Here is a 14,053-nt window from a genome sequence, read left to right on the forward strand (position 1 = left end):
CATTAAGGGGCATTCTGATTAACTCATGCTGTAAAAGGATTATAATCAGCAACTGCCTAGCTCACACCCCTGGTAGTAAATGTCTGAAGTTTTGTCTGGCCCCACCTATTTTCAAAGTTTGGAGGATGGCATTTACAAACTGTGTGCCTCCTGTAAAACCACACCCTCACCTGTGTGGTGTGTCTGCTCTGCAAACCCGGTTTCCTCTGACTGGCTGCTGAGAGACACTTGGAAATGGCATTTACATAGATTCGGGCATGTTAAACTTCAGCAGTCCAGTACATTAGCCTATTCACTAGAGAATGGTCAGAAAGAAATCCTGAAGTCTTTCCCCCTATCTCCCACTGAGTCGAACAACAAAGGGGAAAGAAAATGAGTGACACAGAAGGAGGAGACAGCGGAGACAAAATCCGTAAATCTGAGAAGGACCAGGTGGGTAGGCATTCCGTAAAATCATTCGGTGACTCTCGTGATGGCGTGGCGTTTTTGCCAAAGGCTACAGTCGCGAAGAGATTAATAAGAGGAGGGAGTTTACAAACAACAAGTTGTAATGAAGGCTGTGCCTTACAGTAACTCCTTCTGGATCTGAGTCACGATGACGAAGGACTAACTTCGTCTGCTTTATTCAGCACGTCTCAAATGGTCGTGTAGGAATGTAATACTCAATGTAGGGTCTGGTCTTGGAAATCTTACGGCTCTGTAACAGCGTCGAAGCTGGGTGTGTAAACATATTGGCATGTTGTAACGAAGGGCAGCTAGTTTCTGCTCGTGTTTGTTGACACTGTGTGTAGTCAGTTGTCAAACCGGCGGAAGTTAAGCTAACGTTAGCGTTGTAAGTTGTAAAACTGTCCAATGTGTTTGTTTTTTTTGCCGCAACAACACTAACGACTAATTAGCCGATTAACGTTTCCCAACGTATCGGTTTATTAGTTCAATGTTTACTTCCCGTAGAACAAAGACGAGAACCCGCCCATAACAATATTGCCCAGCAGTTCACCAGCTAACTAAGGTTATATAATATTCACCACTCCATTAGATTATATGGTTTATACTTACAAAGTTAAAGCTGAAATAAATCACTGTTAATATCGCGATACCAGCTTCCAAAGGATAAAAAACAGGTGTAAAAGTTGTAAAAAAAAAAAATAAAATAAATAAATAAATAATTTTCACATGACAGGCACAGGTGCAATTCATTACATTAATAATGGCTGCATTCCGTTTAGTCGTGCCAGCTCCAGGGCTCAGGTGTTGTGCCCACTGGCTCGCGGACAGGGCTGCTGGCACAGCTAAACGGAACAGAGCCATTCTTTTAGCAGATGCAGATAGTTTTCCTGATGTTTGCCTGCCGAAATGTCCTGTGAGAAAGATACGGTCACGTGACCACACAGTTATTGATACAACAGTGGATTGGGAAATTAAAAGAAACTCCTCATGGTGTTAGTTAAATTTCAAAGTAGTAAAGAAAGTCCAGTCCAGTTTCTAGTAGTAAAGAGTCCCCTGGGGCCCCTTTGTTTGATGAGTAGGTTTGCAGTTGTCCTGCAGAATGTACTGAATGAACTAAGGATACCTACGTGCCCACCACACACGTGCACACACACTGTCTCTTGAGCTGAAACTACAGCACCACGTCAGAAGTCACAGCCAGGTGTTTAGGTGCAGCATATCTCACCAGCCAGGTATCAGGTATTTCACAGAGGCAAAGTCAACATTTCTCATTTAACCAGAGTTTGCTACACCCTGCAGCCATGTGATTTCCAGGCATACAAGGGCATTGTCAGAATTAATCTTCCTAAAAATTGAAACAGCCTTCACATAAATGCAGTTTATTAACGTGTTGAAAATGTTTTCAGAGTTGGATCCCCAAAATCATAAAGAAAAGAGTCTGCACCACCTTTGTAGAAGATTCTTTCAGGTACTGTGAACCCTGGAGCACATTTCTTTGTGACTTAAAAATGTCTCTCTAATGACTGTGGTGATGCATCTTAAGACGATCATGTTTTCACATTGACGTGTTATTCTTTCACCTCTCTCAGTAATGGTGTGCTTTGCCAGTGTGGGGGTGCGAGAGATGCCCATGCCTCTGTGGCTCTCGGTGACTATTTCAGCACGGCGATCGTCAACCACTGGGACAGCGCCCAGCACTCCTCTGAGTACCCAACTGATGCCTTTGGAGAGCTGCAGTTTGCAGGAGCCAGCAAGAGGCATAGCCATGTTGGTGCTTTTCTGTCAACTTGATAAATTTTCTCCGACTGGTTCATTAAATGTTTTATTCCTATAGTCGTAGACTTTGTGATCAAATCTGCAGTGTTATGCTAGTGTTTTAAAGACAAATGCTTGGAAAGGTTCAAGGCCAATTAATAGTTCAAATACACTAAAAGCTGTAGTAGTCTGCGCGGTTGCTTTTCCTAACCTTTAACCTGCCGCTGCACTTGAGTAAACAAACGCATACCTGTACTGAGAGTGAGATCTCAGACCTGTACTGAGAGGCTCTGTTGGTTTAGCATAACAAATTGGAGACACTTGTAGTATGATTTAGGATGTATTATCATACTGACGTGATCACAATTTTTTATTTTTGAAGTCTTCGTTTGTCTCTTGGCTCATTTTCCCTCTTTTGAAAATTTTTTCCATATAATCAAACAAATGCCTATTTTGTTTTTCTTGGGTATCTCAGTTCCTCCGTCTGTCATGGGACACATCCCCGTCTATGGTCTACACCCTGATGACAGCCCATTGGGGCCTGCCTGCGCCCAATCTAGTGGTTTCTGTTGTGGGTGGAGAAGGAAGGACAAAAGTGAAGACCTGGGTACGGGAGGTCCTCAGGCAGGGACTGGTGAAAGCCTCACAAAGCACAGGTAAACGCATCATGAAAACAAACCGTAACTCTGGAGTAACTAAAACGCCACTTAAAAACCCTCTACATAGGTGGGTCATAGGCTGGAAGCCAGTTAACAGGATTACATCTATATACACTGTTCGCAGTCTCTTGATAATATCAGTTAGCTTCAATTGGTGAAGCAGTTGTCATGATTTTACAGACAGTTTTGACTGATGTAGCTACCTTTTAATTGGGACACAGATACTATTATGACACTTAATTTTACAGTCATACACTTTACATCAGATTAAGTTACTTTCGGTCCTTTCCGTGAAAAACTTCCCCTATGTGTTGAAATGAAAATTTTCTTTATAGGTCAAGACAACAAAAAACTACAAGATATAGTACCATTTAAACAGGATCATTTTTTATTTTACATTAGAGCATAAAGAGTGGCATACTTTTCAGTTTTACATTTTTTATTTATTTTTTGCTTGAAGTCAAATCGCAAACCCCATAAATAATTCTAAGGAACTGACTAATAATGTAAAATAATGAGTCGACTCTTTCTTGGAACACATTGAACTTACTCATTGTGGTTTAAACAGGAAAAATACAGCTTTTGTAAAATGCAGTACCATTCCTCTACATGACTCTCTGGGGTCTGATCCTAATTTGATACTACAATGGCCATTTTCCCCCTGACTACTGTGCCAAGTGCAGGTGGCACACGGTGATACTGATCTCCAGCCGGCTAGTTGTTCTCTCAGAGGCCCCAGATCAAAGCAACGACAATAAGACGCGTGCAAAAACATTCAGGTGTACACATGAACATACATAAGCTGCAGGCATGGACACATGGTACTACATGGAATAATTATAAACATGCTGGATAACACATTTGCTGCTGTTGTACTGCAGAAATGTTAAAGATGTTGTCACACACAAACACATACTATTACTATGGTATCTATTGAGTTTTTCTTGTACAAACTTTCAAATTTCTTCTTTCACAGATCAGCATACACATGCAATCTCCTCTGCTATGACACTTGAATCTATCCCTTTGGGATCCACAAAGTGTTTTCCTTTCTTTCATTTCCTTCTGGTTTCAGTTTCTTTTCTTTGTTATCAGTTTTGTTTTCTACAATTCAGTCCCCCAGGACTGGCAATAAATCCTAAGCAGAAATTAATAAAGGCCAAGTGATGGAAGCATGTGTACAAATATGTAAATTACACAATAATTTAGAAATGCAAATATAGATGTATGAATTTATATTTTCTTAAGAGTTAAGTTCAAGGATCTGGTGAAATATGACAGAGATTTACATATTAGTACAGAGGTTGTTGTGGAATGAAATGACAGTCATTGTCCAGGCTTAGTAAAATTCCACAATCTCTAATTTCTTTTTGCATTCACTGTTTAACTTTTCCACCCAGGAGCGTGGATCCTGACGGCAGGCTTACGTGAGGGTGTGGGGAGATGTGTTGGAGAGGCGGTGAGGGATCATGCCACTGCAGCCTCGTCGGTGTCCCTCAACAAGGTGGTGGCGCTGGGCATCGCTCCCTGGGGCCTGGTGCACAATCGACAGCAGCTCGTCAACCCTCAGGTTGGACTGGCACTCACATATTTACAAATTTCTTCACTGTTTAAAAAAAAATACGTACAACAATCTCACTGTAATATTAGCTTTAAAAAGTGAGAGTAATTTCAGATTTTAAAATTTGTGCAATAATCTTCCTCTTTTGCAGGGCAGCTTTCCTGCTAAGTACTTCGTCCAGAATACGACCCGGGACTCCTGTTGCCTGGACAACAACTACCAGGCCTTCCTGCTTGTAGACGATGGGAGTGTGGGGCGCAGAGGGGGGGATACGGGGTTCAGGGCCAAACTGGAGGACTACATCTCCCACCAGCGCACAGGCATCTGGGGTGAGAGATGGCATAATGCAATATCATTTACTCTATCACATATAGAATGATGATACAGACTGCTTGCTGTGGTAAAGTATGACACTTGTGACTTAAGGAAGTAGGCTTCGCCATTTTTGCTTCTATTGTGTTGTTTTTTATTCATCTGAAGAGCTGGTAGAACTGGATATGGGATGTTGTATTCAACCACTGAAAACTGATCATGCCTAAATTAAACAGCGGATCTCCAGCATTTCCAACCATGAATGTGTTGTTTCACATTCAACCCTGGTTTCAATCTATTTGTCCCTCTTGTGGCGATCCCTCACTGATGCATGTGATGATAAGATAATTCTTTGGTATCCACTGGATGAAAGCAGTTGCATGCCTGTGCATGAATTTGATACACAGCTGAACATGTAAAATCAAGCAGAGAGATTTTCCAAAAATTTAACGGGCTGTTCTTGTTGTTCCTGTGCAGATCTGCATTTATGAGTTTGAATTTACCAATGCACTGAAGGAATTTGTAAAAAACAAAATGTGGATTGCATTTTTGTAGGCAGTGGCAGCATTGACATCCCTGTCCTTTGTATGCTGGTGTCTGGGGAGGCGAGCATGCTGGAGGTACAGTCAGTGCTCTTTATGATCCACGAAATTATTAGGTCACTTTTAATAATGAAATTTACTTTTTAATGATACCATTGTATTCCATGAGTAAATATCCATCTCCTTTCCTGACAGAGAGTGGATCTTTCCCTGAAGAACAACATGCCCTGGCTGGTGCTGGCGGGCTCAGGAGGCGTGGCTGACTTCTTGAGTGATGTCTTGGAGAACCTGGCGTCGGCCCCGACGGTCCAGTCCTCCAGCGAGGGTGATGGCGAGGCGGGTCCCAGCGTGGATCTGAAAGACAGAGTGGCAGAGCGGGTTAAAAAGTATTTCCCTTCTGAAGCGGAGACGGACAAACTAGTTGAACGAGTAAGAGCTTTGGGCAGAGCCTTGTGTGTCATTGTTGTGCGGTTATTGACATACAGAACAGGCCCGAGGGATTTCTTCATCTCGTATATGTAACAGCTGGTGTGTTTTGTTGTGGACGACTACTGGCCGGCTTGCTGTGAAATTCAACCGTGATATTCTCGGCCTCAGAGGTTTTCAGATGTTATCAGTGACTCTTTGATCTGTTGTTTTTTAACGCCGTAAGGTCATGATTCCAATTTTAGTCACACAAGATACTTCATAATGTAATAGGCAGATGGCCAATACATTTGCTGAGCATGTTTGCTCACAAGTGGATGAAGTCTTTTGATTTTTTTATGACTCCATAGACTCTTTTTCAGCACAACCCTCAGGGCAAGCTCACATTTTTAGTCCCACTGCTGCTAATGCTCTAAGAACAGTTAAAATATCAGCATGTTGCCCTGTAGACTTTGGGCCTCAGTTTGTCCCAGATTCCTGAAACTGCTGGCTGTTATTCATTTGTTCTTGCTTCTCCACAATGCGCTCGCTCACAAGCTGTGTGATTTGGAAGCACAGTTCAGTTTCAGTTTTAATGTGGCATTATGGGGTTGTTTTTTTTTTTGTTTTTTTTTAACACAAAAGTCTGAAAAAGGATTGGCTGTATAGTATATAGCCAACAACATTCAACTAACTAGATCTGTATCAGTCTCCTGAGAACATCCGTAGCCAAAAAACACCCTCTAATACACTGGAATTTGACTCCGGAAAATTTCCAGAATGCAATATCAGTATCCAAAGTATCCTCACTGTGCTCTCTGTTTTCAATGGAAGTTTGACGATTGGCAGGAACTGACGAGATTCTTGCATTAGCTCAACAAATCTATTGTTAAGTTTCTCAGCTTTTTTCCACTCTGCGACGTCTCTGTTATAAAAGAGTCCACTGAAAAGCAAATGTAACTGTTTTTACTGCTACACAGCTCATCACACGAAGCTGTGTTGTTTATGTAACACCAGCATCACATGCTGCCTCAGAGGTGTGTGGCTCATCAGTGTCCTAATGTTTATTGAAACAGTAACGTAATCAGCGCTTACAATCCAATCGTGTTGTCACTCGCTATCTGGTGAGCTGGGGAATGATTGGAGTCACACTCTCACGATCATCTTATTCATTTCTACTCATTGCTGTCGGTGCTTAGGTTCAAATGCCGTGATGAAATCTTCGTATGTCTGATATGCCGCTCATTCAGTGTGGGACGGCCATGCAGTTAATGATGTCATGGGGTTGACGGTACCCTCTGTCACCAAATCTTTTCCTTATCACTTTCTTTTCTTTTAATGTCTTTCTCAGTGTTACCCGATATTGTCCTCATTCGTTCTTCTGTCTCCAGGCTCTGAGTATCTACCAGAACAGAGATTTGATTACGATTTACCACGGAGAGCAGGAGGGCCCAAATGATTTTGATACAGTCCTGCTCAAAGCCTTAGTGGGAGGTACTTACTAATACTAATACTAACTAATTCATATCATTTAGAGTTCAAATGTTTTACATGGCAGCGCGTCTTTATTTGGATGTTTGTGGTGTGCTTTTGTGTCTTTCAGCCAGTAAGCACCGTGCGTCAGTCGATGCCAGCCCTTACAATGAAGAGCTGAAGCTGGCGGTCACATGGAACAGGGTCGACATTGCCAAGAGCGAACTCTTCAATGGAGACATCCACTGGAGGGTGAGGGGGGAGGGGGGGGGGGGGGCACACAACACAACACAACACAACACATCATATGTTACATTCACAGAAGTCCACCATTTTAAAGTAAATGGACTAGTGTAGCTGTACTGTACCACTTGTGTCAAATAAAATACTTTAAGTGATGTGCAGTGGCATTGTTGATATAAAATAAATAAAAATATGAAATGAAGTATTGACCTTGTATTGAAACCTGCTTTATAAACAATCACCTTCATCCACTCATACAGTATGAAGACTTGGAAGACTCAATGACCGATGCCTTGATCAACGACAAGCCGCAGTTTGTGCGTCTTTTCACTGAGAACGGCCTCAACATCCTGGACTACCTGACTTATGGCAGGCTGGAAAGCCTCTACCACTCAGTGGCTGATGGGACACTTCTTTACCATCTGCTAAAGCGCCACCTCATGGAGCGGGTTGGAATTTCTACTCCGTCTAACCAGCAAGGCTCACCTTCTAAAGTGGAAGCAGAGAAGATGCAGAGCGGGCCAGTGAAGGAAATCAGCCTTTTTGAGGTTTTTTTTTATTATTCATATATATATATATATATTTATTTATATATATATATATATATATATATATATATATATATATATGGTTTTTAGTTTAACTGAAATAAAATCAGAAATAATGTGAAGAAAACTTGTATTTGCGCTCACTGTTGTGTTGTCGGTTTACCCCCTCTCTTCCTCAGGTGTCAAGTGTCCTGGAGTTGTTGATGGGTGATGTCTGCAAGCCATTCTACTATGATGCTTTGGGCTTAGAACAGATCACATCCAAGAGGAGGGCTCTTCGGGTAATCTAAACCGTAAAAGCCGTAAAATTTACCTTTTTATAAAGTTGATAATGTTCAGTTTTTGTTAACCTGGTCAGAGGTGTTTTTCTAATACTCCGCCCTCCTCATGTTTAGAAATGGGTGGGCAAAATATTAGAAACGCCTCTCAATATAATGCAGTCATGTTTGACATCCCCAGTGATGATAAACATAGAGGTGAATTAGCAACCTGTCTGACAGTGTCAACAAAAACTGAGCAAAGCTATCTTTGTAAAGGAAGATTTTGTGGCTGAGCTCTTTTATTGGATTATATTAGATTTTGCACGTGCACCTAATATAAGTGTCTATCAATGTATATCAAAGCTTATCAGCCTTTGATGTATGATTTCAGAAGACAAGAGTGAATGACAGCCAGATGTCAATGTTAGTCTCTCACCTTTGACCCGATATACCCTTAGTTCATTTTTTCCATTCACCCCAGCGTGCCAGTAAGCTGCTCCGCGGAGACTGCTTGTATCGGGAGAGACGCTGCCTCTTCCCCTGGGCTTCACTTTTCATCTGGGCCGTCCTGCAGAACCGCAGCAATATGGCCACTTTCTTCTGGGAGATGGTAAATCTCTTGACACTTACAGGCTCATGGCATATTTGCAGTTTCAGAAAAACCAACTAACTGACAGATTTAAAAAACAAATGTTTATGACCATCACTACTGACTTAATTGCAAAATGCTCTAGGTCCTGTCAGTACCTGTTTCAAAAGGAGTTTCTCTGATATCCCTCATTGTTTCTCCCAGGCAGGGGAGTCAGTGCTGAGCGCTCTGAGCGGCTGTAAGATCCTGAGAGAACTGTCCAAGCTGGAGATTGAGAATGAGACCAAACTGTCCATGAAAGAGCTGGCCCAGAGGTTTGAGAACCTGGCACATGGTAAGACCGTGAATGCATCGTCCACTGATGTCCCTTTAAACAATAAGTGACTCCATTGTATGATGACTATTCAATCCTCACTTGTCAGACATCTTCAGCTCTTGCTATCGGAGCAATGAGAGTCGCTCTTTCACCCTGCTGATCAGGCAGTCTCCAGTCTGGGGCGGTACCACCTGCCTCCAGATGGGCATGAGCGCTGACGCACGGCTCTTCTTCAGCCATGACGGAGTACAGGTGTGTCGCTGTGCTCACACGTGTTCGACTGACACATGAAAGACAACAATGGAACCAAGTCACTGCTTTATTGTGCCAGTTCAAACTGTTCTATTTCTGCTTAGTCTGTTTTAAATGTTAAGAACTGTATGTTGTTGTTGTATGTGAGCTAAACTTAATTCCACTTCTTGATAAAGAATCATATTAAAATCTTAAACTTGTAAAGGGAAGCTGAGTTACAGTGTTACCATAATTTCAAATAACATCAATGGTCTCTCCTCCTCCAGTCTCTGTTGTCCCAGATCTGGTGGGGGGACATGAAGAGGAACACGGAGGTGTGGAAGCTCCTGCTCACCTTCTTCTGCCCCATCCTCTGCTACACCAACCTTATTTCCTTCAGGTAAAGTCCAGATATTCCACACTAGACTTATTTTTCCCTTTTTTTTTTTTTTTTTTTTTTTTGGAGATCCCAGAACTGTCATCAATTTGATTTTCAACACAAACTTACACTTTGTATGTAGGAAACATGAGGACCAGCAGATAGAAGAGGAGAAGCCTAATGAGGACGGGCCGGGCCGGGACAGCGACAGCCTCTATGGCACCACCATCTTTTCTTTCTCTGACATCAAGCACATGTAATACTCTTATACATTAGCCCAAGCTATTATATAGAACTTCAGGTGTCTGCTTTTTACTGCATGTTTTTTTTTTTATCATGTTAATGCAAGTGAATGGGATCCATTGGCTTTGCAGTTTTAAATGGAGCCCACTGCTTTGCATTTGTTGTAGTGTACTAATTTGTTAAATTTGTGTCACTGTTGTCTCAGTGAAGCTGACGCACAAGACGCACTCACTCCCCGGACAGCAACCATCAAAGGTGAGTCTTCTTTAAACGCAGCACCTCTGGAAAAAGTGTTGTCACTCGCACAACAGAGGAGAGGAAAGGTTGATTGCAGAAATGATTATTGTATCAGCTACTAATCCGTATCCAATGACCTTCCCGTCAGGCATACCTCACACTCACAGACCACCAAAGCGTCCATTCATAGTGTCAAGATGGCGCCAGTTCTGGTTTGCACCCGTCACCTCATTTTTGGGCAACGTCCTGATGTACTTCCTCTTCCTGCTTCTTTTCGCCTACGTGCTGTTGGTGGACTTCAAGCCCCCTCCACCCTCTGGTCCGGCCATCACCGAGTACGTGCTGTACTTCTGGGTATTCACCATCGTGTGTGAGGAGATCCGGGAGGTGAGTGCACAGAGATGTCTTGCGTCATACTTGGTGTTTGACGCATCTACTTTACATTTTGTAATTGCAAGAGTACAGGCAGAAAAAACAAAACAAAGTGCCAGATTAAATGAAGTGATTCAGAAGTATTTGTTATATATTTGGACACACCAAACACTAAACCATTCTGTTAAAAAACAGAATTAAAAAAATAAAAGAATTTCACTCATCCTTGAAAACACTGTACATTATTCTGTTTCTAGGCTTGTATGTGCTTTACATAGGATACAATGCAGTCCTAAGTTATATGTATCTATGAAGTTGGTGTTTTTCTTCTCCTAGACTTTCTTTTTGGGGACGATGACTTGGCGTCAGAGGTTCAGGGTGTACATTCAGGATGTGTGGAACAAGTGTGACCTCACTGCCATCACGCTGTTCATCATAGGACTAATCTGCAGGTGTGATTGCACACAGGACATGTATATTTTTGTTGTTACTGGATTATGCCCCCCCCCTTCACTTTCAGTGGTGTAGTTATTTTAAAAGCTGGTCACTGGGCGTTGCTCGCACCACAGTTTATTCACTTCACTCTCTTTGTGTTGTAGGATGTTCGACTGGTCGTACGGATTTGGTCGGGATGTCCTTTGTGTGGACTACATGGTCTTCACCCTTCGCCTCATTCACATCTTTGCCATTCACAAACAGCTGGGACCAAAAATCATCATTGTTGGCAAGATGGTGAGAAATATCAAACGATGTCCATAACATGACATTTTAGCAACATTATACGGTGCGACATGGGCATTATAATGACAAAAAGATGATTGATATCTCCTGTTCAGATGAAGGATGTTTTCTTCTTCCTCTTCTTCCTGGGGGTGTGGCTCATGGCATACGGAGTAGCCAACCAGGCTTTACTTTATTCCTACGACCCTCGCCTGGATCGCATCTTCCGCCGGGTTTTCTACAGGCCGTATCTGCACATCTTCGGACAAATCCCCGTGGAAGAGATAGACGGTATAAGTGTTTATGTGTGCACAACCACTGCATCTTTAAAGTTCTCCACAATGATTAGAATTAGCTAAAATGATCTTCCCTATATTTTCATATCTATCCCAGTGGGGAAGGAGTGGGGCATGAGCTGCACACACAACGTGACATTGATTGAGGGCGGTGCAGAGCCGTGCAGAACACTGTACAGTAACTGGCTGGTGGTAATTCTGCTGGTCGTTTATCTGCTGGTCACCAACATCCTGCTCATCAACCTGCTCATCGCCATGTTTAGGTAACAGAAAAGGAGAGTAGTATCCGTCAATCTGTTTCCGGGGCTACACTGGACATGCCAATCTCTCTACATAACACTCTCTAACCCTGGTTGTGTCCTCACAGCTACACCTTCTCTGAAGTGCAAGCGAACAGCGACATCTACTGGAAGTTCCAGCGCTACAACCTGGTTGTTCAGTACCACTCTCGTCCGTCCCTGGCACCCCCTTTCATCATCCTCTCTCACATCAATCTCTTTATCAAGAGGAACATCCGCAAGGTGCCCTCGATCAAGATCCACCACTTTGGTCAGTATGGTCTCAAGTGTGTCTTATTAATGTGATAAAGTTATCGCCCAACACACATTAAATGCTGTTTGAAACCAAAACTCTTTGCCTACTCATTAATAGCCTTGCCTTTTCTATCAGTACTGCAGTTAAGAGGGAAAGCAGCTAACAAGCTAATGACGTGGGAAACCATTCAGAAGGAGGACTTCCTAACTGCACAGACCAAGATCCAGAAAAGCAGCGACTCCGAGAGGCTCAAGCGGATGTCTGTCAAGTAAGGATGCCTTTGTACACCTTCCTACACATTAGCAAATTCTTATCTTTTGGCTTCACCATACTGAGGTGCAAATCTCCTTTCTTAGAGTGGATGGTGTGCTTAAACATCTGACTGAAAGCAGAGACTTTGACCACAGACTAAGGGCTCTGGAGAATGAGGTAAAGTTAAATCAAAATGTTTTCTTTGTATATACGTGGTGCTAAAAGATTGTGTTTGTTGATCAAACCTAGTCTGTGCAAAGGTCAAAAATGTCAACCATCTACATATAGCAGGGCTGGGTGACTATATATCATGATAACTACAACACTGTGCCACAGTATGTGTTTTGGTAATGAAAATCACACATTTGTTAAAGGAATGGTTTGACATTTTGGGAAATATAGTTATTTGCTTTCTTGCTGAGAGTTAGATAAGAAAATTGGTACCACTCTCATGTCGGGAAAGTAAATATATAGCTACTGTAAAGCCTGTGAAACAGGATATAACATGCTGGCTAAGCGGTAGCCTCATATTTATTTTGGCAGATACGAGAGTTTTTTCATTTAACAATCTGCCAGAAAGCAAATAAGTGTATTTCCCAGAATGTCGAACTATTCCTTTAAGTTCAGACTGGACTGTGTGATATTCTCATTTCCTGCTCCATTCTCAAGTGTTTCAGAAAGACAGTGTTTATAACTTAGGTAAGGATAAATAAGGTAGATTTGAATGTAAACCCTAAATGTTTCCCCCCTCAGGTGTTATAATATATATCATTTGGAAATGACTGTTTTCTAGTAGAGTACATTTTTTTAATATGTTCCTTCTCTTCAGATGGAGTATTGCTCAAACGCTCTCAGCTGGATTGTGGAAACTTTGGCCCAAAGCAACACATTCAAACCTCCCCGGCCTCCACCGACATTAAGAGGTACTTACAAATGACATACATGCATTTTTGCACGAGAATCAGTCTGCAAGTTCAAATGCCACAGGTGTGTTTGCCTCGAGGCATTCATACCAAACGTCTCCCTTCTGTCACCTTACTGTACTTCTTCTTCTGCACAGATGCGTTCCCTTCTTCTTCCACTTCCACCTGATTCAGCCTCGTGATGCCTTCACTTGCTCAGGGTCAGTAAAAGACAAGACTGGATGGCTTTTGGCTTAGGCTGCTCTAATGCCACGCACCCACCAGTCTCAGTGTTTTCCAGACTGGACACATTCACCAAAGGTTATCAGTGAGTCTTAATTTAAAAAAGAGAACAGATATCATATGACATCACTTCTTATTACAGTACTGAGCAAATGTAAAAGATGATAATTTAAGTGTGCAATCTATCTTACTTTAATGCCAAAGACAAGAGCATGTATTTATGATGTGGTATGATATATTATATGTATTTTATTTACCAATGCTATTATGTCTTTATTGCTGTAGTTTTAAGATGGCAGCTGGAATTCTGTTTTTAAGGTTTTTATAGTTTTTGTTGTTACATTCAAACTATGATGTTGTTACCAGGGCTACATTAGTTGCAGATAGTATCACGTTTGTGTTCAGTTATTTTTTGGCTAAAGGGTTGCTTTACACAGTCTGAAATGTTAAATTGTGTATTTGTATTGCTACATTATTTTATTCTGTTCAATAAATTGTACATATAATGAATACATGTTTAATGTTATTGTTACA

The 14,053-nt window shown here is 41.9% G+C and overlaps 1 protein-coding gene across 1 annotated transcript; it reads left to right on the forward strand.

Annotated features, from left to right (window-relative positions):
• Nucleotides 1-180: 180 nt before the first annotated feature.
• LOC130162670 (transient receptor potential cation channel subfamily M member 4-like) lies at nt 181-14,029 on the forward strand. Its single transcript, XM_056366446.1, has 28 exons — nt 181-432; nt 1,854-1,915; nt 2,037-2,214; nt 2,678-2,858; nt 4,262-4,431; nt 4,574-4,751; nt 5,290-5,354; nt 5,472-5,705; nt 7,073-7,175; nt 7,285-7,406; nt 7,658-7,945; nt 8,125-8,226; nt 8,687-8,815; nt 8,999-9,128; nt 9,217-9,362; nt 9,629-9,741; nt 9,863-9,976; nt 10,169-10,218; nt 10,349-10,587; nt 10,909-11,024; nt 11,172-11,304; nt 11,409-11,583; nt 11,686-11,851; nt 11,956-12,137; nt 12,258-12,390; nt 12,479-12,551; nt 13,204-13,297; nt 13,435-14,029. The coding sequence occupies exons 1-28, from the start codon at nt 373-375 to the stop codon at nt 13,464-13,466; spliced, it is 3,768 nt and encodes a 1,255-aa protein (XP_056222421.1). The 5' UTR covers nt 181-372; the 3' UTR covers nt 13,467-14,029.
• Nucleotides 14,030-14,053: the final 24 nt, after the last annotated feature.

This window comes from Seriola aureovittata, chromosome 21 (genome assembly GCF_021018895.1).
Source record: "Seriola aureovittata isolate HTS-2021-v1 ecotype China chromosome 21, ASM2101889v1, whole genome shotgun sequence".
NCBI lineage: Eukaryota > Metazoa > Chordata > Actinopteri > Carangiformes > Carangidae > Seriola > Seriola aureovittata.